Raw genomic sequence first — 22,672 nt, forward strand, 5'->3', positions numbered from 1 at the left:
TGCACCAGCCGAAATGGGACAGCAATACTTCGTACATGGGCGAATAGTGGCTTTGTAGAGGTATCGGATACTTTTAGGCGTAACTTTCTAGCACGGTAGAGAGAGCCCACCTTCTTCACAGGGCATACATAATAGATTTTACGCAATCTGTCCGCATTCATAAAAAGGATAAAGTGAAAATATTTTTAATCAAGCATACAAATAATGAAAAATAACCAAAATGAAACTAAATTTTGAAATCAAACACACAAACACACACACTCCGAAATACTCTCATTTGGATAACTCGAGGTAAAACTAAGTGTTTGATTTGTTTGGTTTCTGCTATTCTGTGAAACATGTGTAAGACGCAGTAACTTAAACAATATTAATGTGATTTTAAAATGTTTAATAAAGTTTATATAATTCAATTTAGTGAGGGGGAGATGATACCAATATTTTTCCCCGATTCCGTACTAAATTTCTGATTTTAATACAGTTTCCGATTCTTTATAAATCTCTAAATATTTAAATATAGTCGTTATTTCTCTCCGTAGAATGGTGGGATCCTTCTACTGCTCCAGAAGATATCTCCCTACTGATGCAATTCTCTATCTGTATAAAAGCCAAGTACGTCCAAGGATGAAGTACTGCTGCCACATCTGGACAGGAGCTGCTAAAAACAGCCTATCCTGCCTTGACAGAGTACAAAATAGACTTCATGGTTTAGTGGGGGATGCCCTTTTCTCTTCCCTGCAACCTCTCTCCCACAGAAGAGACGTTGCAAGCCTGTCCTTGTTTTATCGTTATTTCCATGGCAGGTGCTCGTCTGAGCTCCACTCCCTCGTCCCCCCCTCGTCAATCTTTCATGAGAAACACCTGAAACTACTGTCAATAATTTTCCCCACTCTTTATCTGTGCCTAAATCCAAACCTAGATTCCATGAGCAAAGCTTCTTTCTTAGAAGTGCACACCAGTGGAACTCTGTTCCATTTGCCTGTTTCCCACCTGACTACAACTTGGACGTCTTCAAATCCAACATAAACAAACTCCTGACAAACTGCCCCCTTAAGTAAGACACTCTATCAAAACCCCCAATACTAATGATTACTACAATACTATCTCATTGATTACTGTACACACAATAACCCTTATCCCTGAGTGGCCTTCGGGCCTTGATAAATGGTGACCCCCCCCCCATGTAAAAAAAAAAAAAAATATATTACTGTAAAAACGCATGCTGAATGTGCAGGTATTTTTCCTAAACTAAAAAAATACACTTGTATTAATCATCGATTTTAGTTTTACTAATAGTTAAAAACCAATAAATATTTATTTTATAATTTACCGGTAAAGGTAAATTTTGCTTTAAACATATTGGAAAAAAAAAAGACAAAAGAATCGTTTTGGCATCGGAAAATATGCGCAAATTTTTTTTTTTTTTTTTTTTTTTTTTTTTCCCCCGATACCTCTAAAGATTCCGATTGATCGTCCCAACACTAATTTACTTTACATTTTTGTAAATTAGAATTTACAATTTATTATTTCACAAGGAATATAAATCAATATAAAAAATGTCATTACAAATGGATGTGTTACAGGATTTTTATTAGAAACTTCAGGGATTTAGCAGAGAATTCAACAAACGAAAAAAAAAATGGTTTAAAAAAATTTTTTTTTTTTTTTTTTTTTTTTTTTTTTTCCCCAAATATATAACAAGGGGTTTGTTTTACAATCCACATCGATTCACAAAAGGTAGTTCAAAACCAAATATAACACGTTACCAAAGACAGGTTATTCATCTACCTAGCTTCAACCATTGTTGGTCCTGGATTGGGTGTGTCAGAAACTTTGTGAAAAATATTGAATAATTCCACCCCCTGTCTTTCCAAGCTTTTAACTACTCGAAAAATGTAATTCAACCCCTAATTTTTTTTTTTTTTTTTTCAATTAAAGGAGCAAGGATCAAGATTTTTTTTTTTTTTTTTAAGCCCATGGTTTTGGACTTTACAGGAAAATCTCTATAAAAAAGAAAAATTTTAATTTGAATATATTGATCTTTTATCTTCAATATGTGATATATAAAACTTTGATGGGTAAATTATTTTTTTAATAGACATTTCAAAATGGGGGGGGGGTGAATTTAAAAAAACAAACATTTGTCTAAAATATTATGTTCGGCTTATTGGAAAGAGCATAAAATTTCACATTGACCCTGAAAATATCGTAAAAATAGAATCAATAGAAAAATTGTGATAGATTTTTAAAGTTTAAAAATTTGAAAATACTGAACTCGTAAAATTCAATTAATTTAAATAGTTTTTTAAATTATAAATCAAAAATGTTTCTATTACTTTGTTGTATAAACTTTAATAGTTTATTTTGGAAGTATAATCCATAAAGAAAATAAACAACCCACCTTTAAAAGAGAAATTACAAGTTTTTTTATATTTTATTCAGTTTCGTGTTGGGGGTGTCAAAAATTCTGATACACCTAGTCCTGGATATAACCTTAAACTATATCCGATGGTGAGGTCCCAGCTTGCGGGCTTTGGGGGTATGTGGAGCTACCCTTTAATTGCCGTTGCTCCCAGGTCCATTCTGACCCAGAGTGGTAGTACTTGTTAGGGTCCCAATTAAGGGTTAAATAGAGCTAGACTTGAAAATATATATATATATATATATATATATATATATATATATATGTTCTCCAAATCACTAGATTCAGCATTAAATAACCTGAAAAATACTTGTATGCCGTAAAGCAAAAACAACCAACCAATCAACAACTGTCCCATCGCCAAAATGTTGCATCCCTCTGCCTGTTTTATAAGTATTTTAATGGTGGATGCTCTGAACTACAAGCCCTTGTGCTCCCTCGATGGAAATACAACCGACAAACCCGACAAGCAGCAAAATCCCACCCCTTCACAGTAAAGATCTTCAAATGTACGAAAGCCTTCTACTCCAGTAGTTTCTTCCCTAGGACTGATAGACTTTGGAATTCCCTTCCGGGTCCCTGCTCCCTTGACTAGTGACATACAAATGGTTTAAGTGTAATGTAAATAGACCTTGCTGCTCAACTCCCCTACACAGTACCTTACAAATTATATCCTAGATAGTACCCCCTACATCCAAGTGGCACTCTGCCTCGTTTGGAGTGAAAACAATTAATAACAGAAAAAAAGTTTTTAGAGCTTTTTACTTCCATGTGAAATGTTTATTCAACTCTAAAAACAAGTAATGTCAAGCGGTACGCAAACACAAGTGAAATGGTTGCATAACTAATACATTGTGGCAACTTGTTTTTCGAGCTGAATAAACCTTTTACATTCAATAAAAACTCTAAAAATTTATCCAGGTAGGTAGAAGAGTAACTTATCTTGCTTTTGGTGACTTTCTTAAACCATTTTTTTTTTTTTTTTTTTTTTGAATCGATATGGATTGTAAAACAAACCCCCAAATAACTGTTACCAAAGGCAAATTACTCTATTTGACCTACGTTTTTAAGCGGCAATTATTTGAACAACTGTTCGCATGCGAATGCTGTAAAAGATGAAAATAATAGTTTGAATGGTAAAAATTCTGAATGCTCATCTCGAAGATTTCAAATGTCATTTTTATATTAGTACATGGATTGGTCGGATTGGCCTTTGACCTTCATCAGGCATGTTGCTGCTTGGAAAAAAAGAAAAAAAAAGTTACTGGCTCCATAGATCTTTTTGTATTCTTGGAGTTTGTTTCTATTTTATGCCTATGATTTCGTATGTGTGAGGAAAAAAAATTGGTTGACAAAGGGGGAGGCAACTCTAATAAAGATGGACAGGGAGTTATCTTCCATCGCTGGAAATTTATGAGTGTACAATATTTGTTTATTCTACAATTAGAGGCTACCAAGTGTTAGGCTTGGTCTGCTTAGTATTTTTGTCTCCTCCTACCCCCCCCCCCCCCCCCCCCCCGATTTTTCGGGGAGAGCCTATGATTTCAATGGCGTTAGTTTGGAAGATTGGCATTAGTTTTTCCTGAAATTTTGCCACAAATTGCATTTCATTAGATGTGCACAGTAAAAAAAAAAAAAAATTTTTTTGCAAAAATTCCCGTGGCGTCCCCAGGAGCTCAAAAGAGGTTAAAAGAAAAAAGACATGTTTTGCCCCATAATTTTTGATCTGTCCATGATTTTTCTGAAACTTGGCCAAAATGTAAAGCCCATTGTTCTTAATATCCAGTATGGGTGACCCCGGCAAAATTCTGGTTTGCGTATCCTGGGACATTCAGTGCTAAAAACACTCCTTTTTATGGCTCTTTTTTCATATTTCTCAACAAAAACTTGATATATCTGACTATATAGTGGTTTTTCACGGTGATTAACTCAAATATACATGTTATGGCCTGAAACTGCATCGTTATCCATTTATACTGGGATTTAGCGCCCCTAAATCTCTAAATATTTAAATATAGTCATTATTTTTCCCAATTACCGTAGGTCCTGGATATGACCTTAAACTATATCCAGTGGTAAGGCCCCAGCTTGCAGGCTTTAGGAAGTGTGGAGCCACCCTTTAATTGCCATTGCTCCCAGGTCCACTCTGACCCAGAGTGGTAGTACCTGTTAGGGTCCCAACTATGGGTTGAATAAAAACCAAAATAACAGCAAATATATTCTATTAAAAAAGATTCTTCAAAATCTTTGGATTCAGCATTAAATAACCTGAAAAGGGTTGATATACTGTAAAACAAAAACAACCAACCTATTTTTTTGTGGTGTTAGCTCACATGCACGCGTATCGTTTTTTTGTTTGTTTTTTTTTAATCCCTTCAACCAGAGATAAGAACCATAGTCCGATTTAAAACAAGTAATATAAACAAACAGCTCTCATCTAAAAAAAAAAAAAAATTAAGACTTTGATTTAATTTTTGTATTTTCAGACTTGTGGTTGAGACCTCAAAATGGTGGCTGTAAATAAGCCCGAGAAGAAGGTGGTTAAACAAGAGAAGAAACCTGCTGCCAAACCCGACAAGGCGAAGGCCGCAAAGAAAGATGTTAGCAAAGCTGCAAAAAAGGTTGACGTGAAGGGAAAGAAGGGCGACAAAATAAAGAGGGCCGCCGGTGCCAAAGTAACCAAAGGCAAGAAGGGTGCAAAGAAGGGCAAATCCAATAAAACCAAGGAAATCGTGAAACGCCATCGTCGCAATCCAATCTTGTCAGCTTCTACTGAGCTCAGGCGTTACTCGAAAACTCGCGTTTACAAGAGGAGGTGCATCTACAAGTTGAAGGAGAAACCCCCCACTCCAAAACCAGTTAAGATAAAGAGCCCCAAGTTCCTCACCAAGACTATCGGCGGTGAAAAAAATGGTGAAACCAGGAAAGTTCGCGTTTGCCGATTGGTGAGTATTACATTTATTTAAAAAAAAAAAATTTATACCATTCGCCCATGCATGTAGTATTGTTGCCACATCTGGGCTGATGCAGCTACCACTAGCCTCTCACTCTTAGATAAAGTCCAAAAAAGAGTTTTCAATCTAATCGGTCCCACTTTATCAAATAAGCTCCAGCCCCTGTCTCATCACCACAATGTTGCATCATTGTGCCTGTTTTACAAATATTTCAATGAAATGTGTTCTGATAAACTTGTTTCACTTGTACCCCCTCGATGTACATATCCCCGACAAACCCGTTTAGCCATAAGATCTCGTCCCTAAATCCCAGACAGCTTTCTATTCTAATTTCTTCCCTCTAAGAGCTAGACTTTGGAATTCCTTCCTGCTGCCTGCTTCCCTGGCTGTACTGATATGCAGAAATTTAAATGCAACATAAACAAATATCTTAATTTTTCCTATACATGGCCCCAAATAGTAACCCCTTGCGTCCAAGTGGCAGTATGCTTTGTAAGGGGGTGATGTGTAAAAAAAAAAAAAAAAAATTAAAGCTGATTTTGTTCGTTTGTATTAAGTTGTCTCCCACTCATTTGTGCAAAATCAAAACATGGCCAACCAAAAATCCTACATCTTGCTTCCTCATAAAATTTGATTTTCTTCGTTAAAAAATATAAAAAAAAGTTTTTTTTTTTAATAAAGCTACTTAATCGCTTCATATTATTTCCGGAATATTACATTTTTCCATGACTTCTCCGCTTATCTCGGCATTGTTTCCGGTTGTTTTGGTCTTCTTGCCTCAAACAGTGCCGATTCAGGAGAGGTGTGGTTGAGGATTATGAAACCCTTGCCTCACAATTACGGCCCCTACTTTCCATAAAGGGTATCCTTTTTCTTTTAAGACTGAAAGGAAGCATGAACTTGCTGCCATGTTTGTGACATCTTTTTAGAAATTACTTCTAAAAAAAAAAAAAATCTCCAGTTCAGTTTTCTATGTATCGCTTTCAAATCTATCAGCACTCTCGTGGTTTTCTTTGTCTTCCTCTGCAAACTGTACCTTGCGGCCTCATGTGGTAATTTAATCTTGCATAACCTGATGCCTCAGTGCCAGAAATAACCTGACGAGAAAAAAACGAGATTTATTTCCTCGATAGATAAATTCCATAGGTTTTGGTTTGGCTTGCAAAATAAGGTCAGACTGAGAAGCCAAGTAGTTGAATCCTTTGAGGAAATTTGTTAGTTGGATTTAAAGTCAAATTTTATGGACGGTTCAGGAAGTCAAATTTTATGGACGGTTCAGGAAGTCAAATTTTATGGACGGTTCAGGAAGTCAAATTTCATGGACGGTTCAGGAAGTCAAATTTCATGGACGGTTCAGGAAGTCAAATTTTATGGACGGTTCAGAAAGTCAAATTTTATGGACGGTTCAGAAAGTCAAATTTTATGGACGGTTCAGAAAGTCAAATTTTATGGACGGTTCAGAAAGAAACATTAATAATAATTAAAAAAAAAAAAAAAAAATGCAGTTCACTAATATAATTATTGGTTTTACAATTTACATTGACTGAAATAACGATTTTAGGTGATTAATTTCCACCAACTCTGAGTATATAATTAAATTTGTTGTAAAGGGCGTTTAATGATTCGGAAACCTTTTTTGTCAACTCTTCAGTGTCTTCTAGCAACTTGTTCTTTTTATTTATATATATATATATATATATATATATATATATATATATATATATAGATATATTTAAATTCAAAATCCCATCAGAAACTGAAACATAAGTACGCGGCAAAAATGGGTGAATAAAAATAGAGGGACCTAGTTTTGAAAACCGATTTATCATAATTTTTTTGTAGGTTTCCGACTACTTTTTGATTGTATTTGAAAGATTACAGACTAATGTTAATTTCCTTAAGGAAAAAAATATTTGTACACGTGAAAAAAAGTTATGAAAATGTTTTCACAGCGAGCTTAACCAATCCAGCTAAATTTTGAAGTTGAATAAATTCATTGTAAAAAAATCGTTTTAGAAGATAAATATTAGTTTTCTGGGTCTATTTCCAAGATAATTGGTAAAGTCCTAAGATATTGAATTAAATAATAATAAAACACCATTTGTACAAAAAATAGCTTAATTAGCCCTGAAAAAGCAAGTAATTCTGGTTTTTGCCCAAACTAAACAAATGAAGATTTGTAAAGGTTAACGGTTAGGATTATCTTGTTTCACCATGTAGGGCCTCAAGTCACCTTTTAAAAAAACCATGTGTATAGAAAATATTTCTCACTCTTATTTTGTCAGGCCAACTGTTCTTAAAAGTAAAGGCTTATGCATCGTTCGACAAGTGAATGAGGGGGTTTGTGTTTCAGTGGCATGCTAACTTCCGTCACGTGTAGGTTTCATGAATAAAAAATTTATTGCATAAAAAAAAAATCCAGCATCAATTGAAATGAATGGCTCTCGTCCTGGGGAGGCTTAATGTTTTGACAAGCTTTTGGGCTTGACCTTTACTCCTGAACTTAAATGGAACACGTACATCAAATCTGTTGCCAAGGCTGCTGGAAAAATAGTGGGATCCTTCTATCGATCCAGTAGATATCTCACTGCTGATGCAATTCTCTATCTATATAAGACCCAGGTACATCCAAGGATGGAGTACTGTTGCCACATCTGGGCAAGAGCTGCTAGAAAGGACTTGTCCTGCCTTGATAGAGTTCAAAATAGACTTCATAGCCTCGTAGGAGATGTCCTTTTCTCTTCCCTGCAACATCTATCTCACAGAAGAGATGTTGCGAGTTTGTCTCTGCTTTATTGTTATTTTCGTGGTAAGTGCTCGACTGAGCTTCAATCTATGGTCCCCCTTCGCCAAACTTTCACAAGAAACACTCGTCTAGCTGAAACCACTATCAATAATTCCCCCCACTCTTTATCTGTGCCTAAACCTAAACATAGATTCCATGAACAAAGCTTCTTCCTTAGAACCGTACGCCTTTGGAATTGTCGTCCGTTTTCCAGCTGACTACAATATGGTTGTTTTCAAGTCTAACGTAAACAAGTTCTTAATGAGCCGTTCCATTTAAGTTAACAAATTTACCGAATTTCCATTACTAACAATTACTATATTGTTCAATTGACTACTGTACACTCTTAACTCTTATCCTCGAGTGGTCTCTGGGCCTTGATAAGTGGTTATGCCTAAGTAAAAAAAAAAAAAGTATATATATATATATATTTAAAAAGGTTTAATTCAGTTCTTTTTGCTTTTTACAAAAGCAGCTAGCATCAATGATATGTGCGTGCAGTTGACGGATGAGCTAAACTAGTTATTAACTGGGACTGTATGCAAACATAATTTTGCACTCCGCAAAATGGTGTCTCAAAAAAAACCCTGTTGGAAAGGTGTTATGGGATGTTTTTTTTTTTTTTTTTTTTTTTTTTTTTCCACATAACACAAACAAAAAAAAGAAAATGTCTTTGTTGCATACATTTCACAGAAAGTCTTAAGATCTCAAAGCTAAGTTAAACTAAATATGACCCACATTATGAACTATTACGTCAAGTAGCTGGATTTTGAAATTTGTAATGATCTTTTACAAAAACGCTCATCTAGCTGAATCCACTGTCAAAAATTTTCCCCACTTTTTATCTATGCTTAAATCAAAACGTAGATTCCATGAACTTAGAACTTAAAACTTCACGCCTGTGAAACTCTGTTCCGTCTGCCTGCTAACCTCCTGACTACAACTTGGATGTCTTCAAGTCCAACGTAAACAAATTCCTGATGAACCGCCTCCTTAAGTAGACACTTTATTAAATCTCTACACTTACAATAACCCTTATCCCTGAGTGGCTTCCGGGCCTTGATAAGTGGTGACCACCTTGTAAAAAAAAAATGATCTGTTAATTAGTTTATGGATGAATTTAAGCATAATTAACTTTATATGCAATAAAGAAACCCTAAAGGGAGCTGATTGCATGATATACAAATTTTAAAGCGTGTTCCTATTTACAATGCCTCCCCACGGGATAGTTAGACACCAGGATCATTTTTTAACGTGGAGAAAAGGAACAAAAATCTGACGGAGAACAAGAAATTGAAGTGCAAGTGTTAGCGTAAAAAGAAAAATATATCTTCAAGTTACGGATCTCAATTGCACCTTTTTTTTCTTTTTTCTTTTTTTTTTTTTTAGATTTGAAAGATTAAATGAACATATTTGTTTTTCTTTTCTGTCTTTCTAGCCACGTCATCTTCCCACGCAAGTTGCAAAACGCAAGTTGCAAAATACCAAGAAACCCTTCAGTCAGCATAAACGTCGTCTGCGTGCTTCTATTCGCCCTGGAACTGTTCTCATCCTTGTGGCAGGAAGGCATCGAGGAAAGGTAAGGATTGTTTAATCAAATGAAAATGTGACTTTTTTAAAAGTCAACAAGAGTTCCTTCCAAATGTGCATTTTGAATTCTTATACACGCTTCACACAGGCATGACGAGGCTTTGAATTTTGAGATTTGTCTTGAAAAAGGCCTTTTTTTTTTTATTATTACTTTGAAAATATAGGAAATGTTTTGAAAAGCCCTTGAAAATTGAATTCTTTGTGTTCAGTAAAAATAGACTTTGTGGTTTAGTGGAGGATGCCCTTTTCTCTTCCCTGCAACCTCTCTCCCACAGAAGAGACGTTGCGAGCCTGTTTTGTTTTATCATTATTTCCATGGCAGGTGCTCGTCTGAGCTTCAATCCCTCGTCCCCCCTCGCCAATCTTTCACAAGAAACACCCATCTACTGTCAATAATTTTCCCCACTCTTTATCTGTGCCTAAATCCAAACCTAGATTCCATGAGCAAAGCTTCTTAGAACTGCACACCAGTGGAACACTGACGCTTGCCTGTTTCTCACCTGACTACAACTTGGACGTCTTCAAGTCCAACATAAACAAACTCCTGACAAACCGCCCCCTTAAGTAAGACACTCTATCAAAATCCCCAATACTAATGATTACTACAATACTGTCTCATTGATTACTGTACACGCAATAACCCTTATCCCTGAGTGGCCTTTGGGCCTTGATAAATGGCGATCCCCATGTAAAAAAAAGGGGGGGGAGTACATTCTTCTGAAGTTGCATCATTATTTCTGGTATTGTCGATGCAAGAGTTACATCCTTTTAACATCCTTTTATCATGAAACTTCTCAGTGTTCTGCATTATACGTTATGGATGTGGCCAAAATAACCAAAATAAATACTATTAGAATATTGGTACTTGTACGGCACAATCACGTTGACACACCACTTCTCGCCAGATCACCGAAGTTAAGCAATGTGGAGCCTGGCTAGTACCAGATGGGTGACTATTTGGTAATGGCTAGGCGGTGTACGTACCTTCTGGGAACGTGGGGTATGGGGCCAGCACCTCCACCCTGAAAAAAGAACTCCTCACTACAAAAATCCATAAAGTTGTGGATGCTCTCTCTCTCTCTCTCTCTCTCTCTCTCCCCCCCCCCCCACTTCCGGGGGCTCAAGGCTATAGGACAGTTTAATGAAGACATTAAAAAAAGAAAATATTGATAGAAGAAATTGTATTATATGTACTCATTATGGAATAGCGTTGCGAGCCTGTCTTTGTTTTACCGTTATTTCCATGGCAAGTGTTCATCCGAGCTGCAATCTCTGGTCCCCCCTCGCCAATCTTTCACAAAAAACATCTGTCCAGCTGAACCCACTGTCAGTAAGTTTCCCCCACTCTTTATCTGTGCCTAAACCTAAACGTAGATCCCATGACCAAAGCTTCCTTCTTAGAAGTGCACGCCTGTGGAACTCTGTTTCGTTTGCCTGTTTCCCATCTGACTACAACTTGGATGTCTTCAAGTCTAACATAAAAAAACAAATTCCTGATAGATCGCCCGCCCTTCAGTAAGAACCTTTATCAAATCTCCAATACTATCGATTACTACTACGTACAGTACTATACCATTGATTACTGTACACACAATAACCCTTATCCTCGAGTGGCTTCCGGGTCTTGATGAGTGGTGACCTCCATGTAAAAAAAAAAAAAAAAAGTTTTCATACAAAAAAATGAATCGCTTAATTTGATCAAGTTTCTTTTTTACATAGGGAAATTCATTTGCCTATTTACAAGGCGAGGAGGGGGTGTCTTTAAACGAAAAGGTGGTCAACAAAGGACAGCGAAAAGGGGATTTAAAAAAGACAGAAACTCTATAAAATAAGTGGAGGAGGGGGGGGTTAAAATATTTATGTGGGTATTTTTTCTGCCCATGTTTCAAAATAATCTTGTGTGTAATTTGGACAAACTTTAAGCGGTGATTGGAGTTATCTCCTCCCCCTCCCATTATCCGCAACAAAACAAGATGGCCACAACAGGATCAATCACACTAAAATTTGATTTTCCTCTAAAAAAAAAAAAAAAAACTTTATTCCATAACAATATAATTTTTCAATATTTTCATTTTTAGTTGGGTGCAAGCAATCTGTCTGTCCGTAACATTTGTGCTTGGCCTTTTTTGTTAAGATCAAAGGTCTGTTGTTAATAGATGCTGTTCTTAGCTTTTTAAGTTTTTCTTGGCCTTTTGGCCAAGATCGTAGTATCTGCCGGAACAGATAATGCAAGCAAAGACCATATGTGGGGGCAGCCCCACATATAAGACCTTGGTCGATGTAGGGGCAACCCGTCATGCCAATTGTCACTATCCAGCTCCCCTACTCCCCGGGGAGTTGGTCCCCATTTCCCCTTCACTCCTCACATTAAAAAATCGGCCTTGTGCCTAATTTGCTCAGTGGGGGAGCAAATAAATACCCTTTTCTTGGCCTTTTGGACAAGATCAAAGTGTAGTATCTGTTCTTACTACATGTACTTATTGTGATATAAAGTGGAGGATCACTTTTCTGTATTTATTTAATGTAAAATGATCTCTCACTCAGTCTCAAAGCCATTCAAGTCATTCTCCAGATCATTCAAGTTCTTGAAGGATTCCAGTTATTCATTCTTAAGGTCATTCAATTCATCCTTAAGTTCATTAAAGTCATTCTAAGTCATTTACTTTTTATTTATGTAAGTCATTTCAGCCCATTTTTCGGTCATTTTTGTTTATCTTTAAGAATTTCATGTCAATCTTACATTCATGCATTCATTCATTACACGAGAGCACGCGACTAATGGCTATCGACCTTGTTTTTTTTTATGTCTTGATTAAACTGGATAAGTACCGAAAATCGAAATAAATACTGCTAAAATATTTGTTTTTTGAATTATCGTATTTTGTTTTGAAAATTTTGATTTTGGCTGGGTAGGGGCTTGAAAATGGACATCATTGCAAATCTGAACCTGTTATATATATATATATATATATATATATATATATATAATATAATATAATATATATATATATATATAAACTGATTGATGCTCCTGTTTACATGTTGGCTTATGCTGATATTTGATATTTCATCTCTGAAACAATCGTACACAAATTTAAATTATTTGATGTCTTGCAACATATGTAAATGAAAATAGATTAATTTTGTTTATCAGTTTTTTAAATACTATGTTAAAATGATATTCCGTGATAATAAAAGTGATTATTCAATATTTCATGATTTCCTTGTGCTGATTAGCAATGTGCCCAGTTGGGCGGTGGAAGAATTAGTGTCTTCAGCCAATTTTTCGATATTTGTCGTCTGAAGGGTCGACCTTCAAAACTATACCGATCTTGTGAAAATCCGTCGCCTCTGTCGAAAGTTTTAGGCATACATAGATGCATTTAACAGACGAGTGAGATAAGAAAATAGAGTAACATCATATATGAATCGTACAAAAAAAAAGATTTTATACAAATTAAAATTGAATTAAGGTGTTTTGATAAATGGAAGGGGAAAAAAAAACATTTCTTTTGATCTATTTCTATACACTTAAGCCGTAATATGATGCATTTTTGTTTTACAAATCTTCCAGAGAGTTGTATTCCTGAAACAGCTTGGCACTGGCCTTCTCCTTGTGACCGGTCCGTTTGCACTGAACGGTTGTCCACTCAGACGAGTCAACCAAATCTACACAATTGCCACTAAAACCCGACTGAAGATCAAGCCAGTTAAGATTCCGTCACGAATAAACGATGACTACTTTAGGAGGAAGTCATTAAAAAATTTGAAACACAGAGAGGGAGAGCTCTTTGACACTGCTAAAGAGGTGAGTTGCAAAGCTTTATTTTGGCTTTTTACGTGTGTGCATTTCCCTACCAAACTACTCTGTCAATTTTCAGTCTACAGACTTGAGATTTGGGAAAATCTTTTTAATCGGTTTTCAACCATAAATTTGGCTGTCAAGGGGTCAATGATTTGACCTTTGAAAACTCTACCAAACTCCTTCGCCAATATTGGGTCCAAACACTTGAAATTATAGATGTAGGTTACTTGGATATGAATCAAACTTTTGAACTTGATTTAAGCCCAAAACAATAAGTGTTAAGGGGACAAAGTTTTTTTTTTTTTTTTTTTTTTTTTTTTTTTTTTTTAAATTGACCTGCGGTTTTTACCAAATTACTCAGCCAATTTTTCGTCTAAACATTTGAAATTTTACATAGTGTATTCAGATGTGCAGAAAGCTTTTTTAATCTGTGTTTGGGCGAAAATTTGGATGTCAAGAGATCAAAGTTAAGAGTTGACCTTTGTAGACTCTACCAAAGTCCTCCACCAATTTTGGGTCCAAAAGTTTTAGATGTAGGTTACTTGGACAGGAGTCAAACTTTTTAATATATATATATATATATATATATATATATATATGTATGCACATGAAGTTATGAACAGTACATAGGGCCCGAGCAAAGCTAGTATGAAATAAATTAGAATGCCCATCTTAGCTTGGGAGTCACATGTACGTTTTGCACCAAGGTCTAGAATGGGGGGGGGGGCATTATTTCACCCTTTAAAATTCTCCGGCCTTATATATAAGTGAACATGTCTGTGTACATTTCCCTACACAATAACTCTGTCAATTTTAAGCCTACAGATTCGAAATTTGATATGCAGGGTACTGAGATTCGGGGAATATCTGTGATCAGTTTTCGGACAGAAATTTATCGATTAAGGGGTCAAAGTTCAACGATTTAACCTTTGAGAACTCTACCAAACTCCTACAATTTTGGGTCTAAACACGTGAAATTTTAGATATAGGTTCCTTGGACATGAATCTAGCATAATAACTATTTGAGCCCTAAACAATAAATTTTAAGGGGTCAATGTTTAAAAAAATTGACCGTTTTTTTTTTTTTTTTTTTTTTAATGTACTTTAAGATCTTGTAGTACTTTTTTAAAAATTAAATACGATAAAACTGCAGTATAATGAATTTGTGCATTATAAGTGATATATAAAAAAATGTGTTTCGAGAACTGAGAACTAAAAAAAAAAAAAAAAAAACTTATTTCAAATTTAGAAGTTAATAAAAACAAGTGATAGAAATCTATTCAACAAATTTATTTATTTTAATTTTCTTTTTCTTTTTCTTACAAGGCAAAATTTTAAAACCAAAGAATGGTTTCATCATAGCAAGCCAACAAATCTGTTTTTATTTATATACTAGCGGGGGTACCCGGCGTTGCCCGAGTGTTTGTTTCCGGGACGGGGGGGGGGTTAAAAATGTTATGGTAGGTAAGTAGGAAGGATCAAGCACGAAGTCATGAGTAAAAGTAGGAAAATAAAGTGTGAAAAAAAACATCTGCAACGTTAACAGTTCGGCCACCAAGAAAAGTCCATTCCAGTTGTTTAGGGGAAAAAAAAAAAAGAAAACGACTGCGGTAGGTCGGCGCGAACGTGAAAATATAATGTGAATTGTCCAGCACGCTAACCACTACGCCACAGAGCACTGCAGCTTAGTTTAGTGATTTTAAATAACTTGACATGAAAGAACTACGAAGCCAAACCAGTGTTCTCTTCTCAACTGTTCCTTGTGAACGATCCCCAAACAGTGTTAAGTGGTGGCAGGGGGAGGAGGAATTTATTAGAGAGAAAATATTTTACCACTTCCATTGATCTTAACCGATTTTGGCCGTGACTTCTCAGCAGAAAAAGTATAGAAATCTAAGATTATCGAGGAATTTGAGAAATAATAAGCCTATAACACACCTCAGATATTGTTCTGCCGTTTGTGCATATTATATTTGCATGAAATATCTTGATTTTTAATCCTATTAAGGTCAAAATCAGACGGGGGGGGGGGGAAATGAGTTCATTTTATTTATATATATATATATATATATATATATTATGGCAGTAGAGTTTAGTTTCCTAGAAGTACATCCAATGAAACATGTGTCTAGATATAGGTTCCTTGGACATGGATATAACATAACTTTATTTGAGCCCTAAACAATAAATTTTTTTTTTTTTTAAGGGGGTCAAAGTTTTTAAAAAAATGTATTTTAAGATCTTGTAGAACTTTTTAAAAAATTAAATACGATAAAACTGCAGTATAATGAATTTTTTTAAATTTTCTTTGTTTTCTTACAAGGCAAAATTTTAAAACCAGAGGATGGTTTCATCATAGCAAGCCAAGAAATCTGTTTTTATTTATATATAAATCTAGCCATGATGAATATACTTGATCTGTCAATCCCCTGAAATTTGTGTTGACAATTTTCAAATATTCTGAGCTTTTTTAGCACATTTTTGTATGATACAATCAAACTATCCCAAATTGCCGTGAAACTATGAGATGCTGTAAACATTAGTGGTGTTAACCATATCGCTTCATGTTTGGAGGTGGGGGTGAGATGCATCTGTAGCCGATATGTGGCATCACCCATGGTTTCGTCTTCGCCGTCGTCGTCGGGCGCTCTCCGGTTCCGCGCTTCCAACCGTCACCTGGGCTATCGGAGAAATATATTGCATTCACAACAGCATTCCAATGAAAGAAAAAGAAAGTCAAAACTTAATTGGTTTTCTTAACATAGAATTGATTATTGTCTTTGATTTTACAAATAATAGTTACACACTGGCCTAGTCATGCAACTTAGGGGTCTGGCAGCTTTCTTTCCTTTACCAAGTACTCCGTTCTTCATCTACTGTCAGTCCACGGGAAGGGATCAACTGCCCAAGTGTCTTGTTTTTATCAAATCAGTAATTCCTCCTTCCACCTTTTTGGAGTTATTCTTTTTTTTTTTTTTTTTTTTTTTCCCCCTCTCCCTCTCTTCTTTTATCCTATCAATTTGTACTCCCTTTCCTTTTTCTCCTTTTGAATTTCCGTCCTCTCTCTGTTTCCCTAATTTCTACTCCTCCTCTCGGCTTTATCTATACCAATTTTTAACCCTCATTGCACTGAGGTGTTAACTTATCAAATTAAGAGTTATTAGTCACCCCAGGTCGAACAATGCCTGGCGGCGACCCCTCACCCCTGATTCCCACCCCAAGCTGTCAGCTTAAGATACCTGGGTTTCTTTCATATCGCTCAACAGAGGTTTTAAAACAACCTTTTCGTTGTTAACAGATATATACCAGCAATTAGATAAAACAATTATCATTTGTTTTTCTCTTTCTTACAAAATCCCATAGACATTTCTGTTTAAAACATCAAATCATCATTAGAATTCAGCCGTGCGAATTCCTCTGAATTCGTGTCAACTAGCAAGGTCAAGTTGATCCTCGTGACAGTTTCTTGGTGTTGAGCAAGATCTTCCATGCTTACAACCATACAAATGGAACATCACTAGTGCGGATTATGTACATTTAAGAAAAAGAAAAAAATGGTCCATATTTGATTTGTTCAATAAATAGAAAACTGAAATCAAATGTTTGTCATGAGTTTATGATTAAAATTTAGAATAGAGAAAGGAAAAGAAAAAAATGGATGAATCGCCCATTATATTCTTGTTTACTTGTCTGTCCACGAAGGCAAAATTAGATACAAGATTGTTTTTTTAATTTTGGGGAAAATCCAGCTCCTGCAAAAAAAGGGGTACTCTGAGTAGAAACTAAAGTTAACAAAAACAAGGGAGATAAATCTATTCAAGTTTTTTTTTTTACGATATTGGTTTAAAAAAAAAAATATTATTACAGGGAGAGGTGACCAGTTAAGATGTCGTCCTTTGGATAATAGCTTAGAAAGTGTTTTGTGCAATATGATTATAAAATGATTCCAGAACTTTAGTTTTTGCAAACAAATTGGCTGAGAAAAAAATCAGTGCTTATGCATTATAATTTTTTTATAGTGTATTTTAAGATCCTTGGGGGGGGGGGGATACGGTAAAACTGCATTATCTATAAATATAAAAGCGAAAATGTATGTATGTATGTATGTATGGTCGCCTTTTCTGTATGTCTACAAAAGGCTTTTTTCAGAGAAGCGGTCGCTTGCTTCACAACTTTTTATATCGCATATAAATCGTAATGTCTCGCAGTTAACAACGAAGCTCGCCTGTCTATTTAATTTGCTCGATTTCGGGAAGATAAATATTCAACATTTGTCGCTCGCCGCATGTGGGTTAGTCTTTTTCCTATAACATCTTGGGGGGGGGGGTTCAGCAGTAAATGAAATCCCGCAGTCAAACTTTACCTCATTAACTCATTAAAACGAGCACCTGCTAAATCTAAGTAATTAAATAAATTCAAACGTGTTTCCGTTAGCACGTCACGGTGGGGCAATGGTTAACATCACACTTTTTTGTTTTTCACACTTTAATTTACAACTTTGCCTCAATGGTTCGGGTTCGATCCTCATACTTATTTTTTTAATTTATTTTTTTTTCTTTAGTAAAAATAAAAAAAAACATTAGACCAAAATAATTCATTTAGAAATGATGCCCACCATCAGTTGTTTTTCTTTACTTAAAATTTTCTTTTCTTACAAGGCAAAATTTTAAAACCAGAGGATGGTTTCATCATAGCAAGCCAAGAAATCTGTTTTTATTTATATATAAATCTAGCCATGATGAATATACTTGATCTGTCAATCCCCTGAAATTTGTGTTGACAATTTTCATATATTCTGAGCTTTTTTTAGCACATTTTTGTATGATACAATCAAACTATCCCAAATTGCCGTGAAACTATTAGATGCTGTAAATATTAGAATTTATTTCCAACAAGTTGTATTATGAAGCTTGTTAATATTTTAAAATAAATTTAACTTGACATGTTGGAATTTTATATGCGTTGATGTTATTAATATTGTTGGTATGGACACTCTCAAGTGGTACTAACCATATCGCTTCATGTTTAGAAGTCGTTGGTGGAGGTGGGATTAGGTTTCATAAGAAAGAACATCTGAAGTTGATCTTCGTGACAGTTTCTTGGTGTTGAGTGAGATCTTCCATGCTTACAAGTACACAAATGGAGCATCACTTGTGCATATTATGTACATTTTTTTTTTTTTTTTTTTTTTTTTTTTAAATGGTTCATATTTGATTTGTTCAGTAAATAGAAAACTGGAATAAAATGTTTGTCACAAGTTCTATTTAAATTTAGAAGGGGGGGGGGGGTAAATCACTCATTATATTCCTGGTTACTTACCTCCCCATGAGGGCATGCACGTTGGGGGGGGGGGCTTTGTGGTCTTTAGGTCAAGGTCAAAATCTAGTATCTATTCTGGCAGATACTGCAAGCAAAGACCATATATGGGGGTAACTCCACATATCAGACCTTGGTCAATGTAGGGAAAGCCCTTCATACCAATTGTCACTATCCAGCTCCAATTTCCCACCCATCGGGAGCTGGTCCCCTTTCCCTCTCCCCCCTTCTCTCCACATTACAAAACGGTCTTGTGCCTAATTTGCTCAGTGGGCAAGCAAATAAATACAGCCCATGAGGGCAAAATTAGACACATGGTTGGCTTTTTAATGTGGGGGAAAATCCAGTTCCCCCAAAAAGAGACACTCTGAGTGGGAACAAAAATTTAAATTGTCTCTGTCTAAAAGGATTTCTGTTAACGAAGGACAGAAAAGGTGGAGTGCAGTATCAGAACAGATACTACACCTTGTTCCTAGCCAAAGGTGACCCATTATGTTTCTTGCATTGTTGCATTGAAATTTTTAATTGAATTTTCCCCACAAAGGTTATAAAATTTTGATTTGCTAAATAAAAATTCAACTGAAACTAATGTTGAATTTGGCACTGTAAATTCTTTCCAAAAACCAAATGATGCTACGAAAAATTAAAATTAAAAGGAAAAATGCCTTTTTCTCTTAACATTAATTCTAAATTTTAGCTTAATATTAGTTTTAAGGTGTTCCATAATTTTCAAAATTAATAGCTATTATATTGAAGTTGTTAGCTTTTAAGGTGTCGGCCTTTAAAATAACATTAACTTTGCATGAGCAACCAGTCGAAAAACTTAAACATTTATTTTTTACGACCTGATATTTAATACGCAATTATTTCATGTGGAATTTTGCTATACACATAGATTCAAAAAAAGTTGTCAAAAACCATATATATAACAAATGTTCTATCGTTATTTCCATGGGAAGTGCTCGTCTGAGCTCCAATCTCCCCCTCGCCAATCTTTCACGAAAAACACCCAGCTAGCTGAAACTATGCACGTTGATTATTTTTTTTTTTTAACCAATGAAAATCATGGATATTATTACCCATAGAAGCATCAAAGTAAAGCAATGAAATATATATATGTGTATAGATAGCATGAATGAAATTGCAATGCTAGTTAAAAAAAAAAAAAAAAAATGCCAAAGTTATTGTCCGAACTTTAGCGTGTCCTGTTTTGTTTTGCCGTGATGAATATACTTGATCTGTCAATCCCCTGAAATTATCGTGTTGACATGTTCAATCTCTTCTGAGCTCTTCCCACCTTTTAATTTTAACTTCTTTCATATTTTTTTAGCCGATTGTCTTAACATCCACCCCCTTAAATTCCTGCATCATATCTTTTATTGTAGACTAGCGAGGGGTACCCGGCGTTGCCCGGGTGTTTTTCGGGGGGGGGGGTGAAAAAAAAAACAAAGCCTTTACGACGCGCAGTTGGAAAATAGTACAGTGTTTAAAAAAAAAAAAAAAAAACACCGTTTCCTAAATTATGATAGCTACGATTTGCGATTTATATCTACTTTCATAAAAAAAAAAAAATTTTCTTCCTCTCGTGTGTTCGTTTTTTGCGTATAGATAAAGTAAAACTCATCAAAGCAAAGCCGCCGGCAGCTTTTCATGCCGGGATGTCTTGAAAGCAATTAGCTTTGCTCAATGTTGGGGAAAACCCTTCATATCAGACAATTGCTATTCATTTGAGAGTTCCCCCCCTTTTTTTCTTCTTTTTCTTTGTGTAGCGTAGCTGTAAAAGTTAATGTTTTCTTTCGCTTTCTTTTCCACATTCGGGTTCGAACCTCCCTTGAACGCAGAATTCCACCATGCGGTAAAGAAAAGAAAACAAAATACTCTACATTGATAAGAATGTTTAACATCAAAATATATCTGATATAAGCAAATAAATTTGTTTTTATATTTTTTTAAAAAATGCGTTGTTTTCTGCTTTCAAAACGTATTCATTTATATACGTAATTATTTTTAATTGTTGATTTATAAGCGAAAATGTATGTTCGCTTTTTGTGTATGTTCAAGAAAGGCTTTTTACAGAAGCGGTCGGTCGCCTAACAACTTTTTATATCACATGTAAATCGTAATATCTCAGATTTAACAACGGAGCTCGCCTGTATTTAATTTGCCGCATGTAGGTTAGGCCTTTTCCTATAATGTTTCCTCCCTACCCCCAACGTCTTGTGGTGGTGGGGGGGGCATTCCCGCACTAAATGAAATGCTACCCTGCAGTCAAAAGTTGGCCTCATTAAGTCATTAAAACGTGCACCTGCCAAATCCAAGTAATTAAATGAATTAAAACGTCTTTCTGTTAGCATCTCACGGTGGCCCAATGGTTAAAACTGTCGCACTTTTCTTTTTTTTTTTTTTTTTTTTTTTTTTCTTCACACTTTAATTTACAACTTTGCCTCAAGGGTTCGGGTTCGGGTGCGATCCTCATACGTACCTACCAGAACGTTTTTTTTTTTTTTCATTGTTCCGATTTTTTTAAGTTAATCAGTTTAATGAATTGGAGTATTGTTGCCACATCTGGGCTGATGCGTCACCACTAGTCTCTCCCTCTTAGATGAATTCCAAAAGTCATCAACCTAATCGGTCCCACTTTATCAACTAAGCTCCAGCCCCTGCCTCATCACCGCAATGTTGCATCACTGTGCCTGTTTTAGAAATATTTAAATGGAATGTGTTCTGATGAACTTGCTTCACTTGTACCCCCTCGACATACACATCCCGACAAATCCGCTTAGCAATATAAGATCTCGCCTCTTCACTGTTGATGTCCCTAAATGCCAGATAGCTTTCTATTCTAATAGTTTCTTCCCCCCCTCGAACAGCTAGACTTTGGAATTCCTTTCCTGCTGTCTGCTTCCCTGGCTGTACTGATATGCAGAAGTTTAAATGCAACATAAACAAATATCTTGTTAATTTTTCCTAGACATGGCCCCAAATATTAGCCCCTTACGTCCAAGTGGTGGTATGCTTTGTAAGGGGTGAACATGTGTGTAAAAAGAAGTGTTTTAATTTTGTATTTTGACTTTATTTTTTACGTTGAATAAAATATTTTCTGATGATTAGCTAATCTTGTGGCCGTATTTTGTTTTTACCTCAAACAAAAGATGCCATGTCGTTTCGCGATCGTGTTTGCTAGGAGTGTAAGTTCAGTTCCACTTAAGTCTTATGCGTAAACAATATTATTGATAAGAATTTTTTCTTTCTTACACTGAAACTAATGTATCTCTTTTTCTTTTCAGGAATACACTTTGTCAAATGAACGCAAAGAAGACCAATTGGCAGTTGACAAACAGATCCTTAAGGTGATCAAGGCTTCAAAAGAAAAGAAGAGCTTGAAGGGTTACTTAGAAACAATGTTTGCGCTTAAAAATAAGATGTATCCTCATAAGATGCTTTTCTAAGCTGTGAGAAGTCATTTTTAAATAAACTCATGTCAACTGTATTTTTTATTTCTTTCGTTTTTATTTTATTTTATTTTTTTTTTTCCCCCTATTAATACAAATCTTTTGCAAATGCCATTTAATTTTTTTTTTTTTTTTTTTTTTTTTCTCGCTCTCTCTAAACTTTGTCCAACATATGAGGTTCCTTAAATAAGTTTCCAGACTTTTGTGTACAGGCATTTAAAATTGTCATGGACTCTTGAATATTCAAGTCTGTTGTTGTTATTATACGTTTTACGAGATGACTGACCAATTTCAAATGAACAGCTACAGCAGGAATTGGAATACACTCTAGTAAAGCCTGACTGTCTCAGC

General features: G+C 35.3%; 1 protein-coding gene and 1 pseudogene across 1 annotated transcript; both read left to right on the forward strand.

The window, feature by feature from the left end:
- The first annotated feature begins 4,878 nt into the window (after positions 1 to 4,878).
- Positions 4,879 to 22,359, forward strand: LOC145271386 (large ribosomal subunit protein eL6-like). The gene is made up of 4 exons (XM_080126928.1): positions 4,879 to 5,364; positions 9,597 to 9,737; positions 13,323 to 13,556; positions 22,157 to 22,359. The coding sequence occupies exons 1-4, from the start codon at positions 4,927 to 4,929 to the stop codon at positions 22,316 to 22,318; spliced, it is 975 nt and encodes a 324-aa protein (XP_079983054.1). The 5' UTR covers positions 4,879 to 4,926; the 3' UTR covers positions 22,319 to 22,359.
- Positions 12,166 to 12,372, forward strand: LOC145271770 (U2 spliceosomal RNA; annotated as a pseudogene).
- Positions 22,360 to 22,672: the final 313 nt, after the last annotated feature.

This window comes from Euprymna scolopes, chromosome 46 (assembly GCF_053919585.1).
Source record: "Euprymna scolopes isolate OS-2025 chromosome 46, ASM5391958v1, whole genome shotgun sequence".
In the NCBI taxonomy this organism is placed as follows: Eukaryota; Metazoa; Mollusca; class Cephalopoda; order Sepiida; family Sepiolidae; genus Euprymna; species Euprymna scolopes.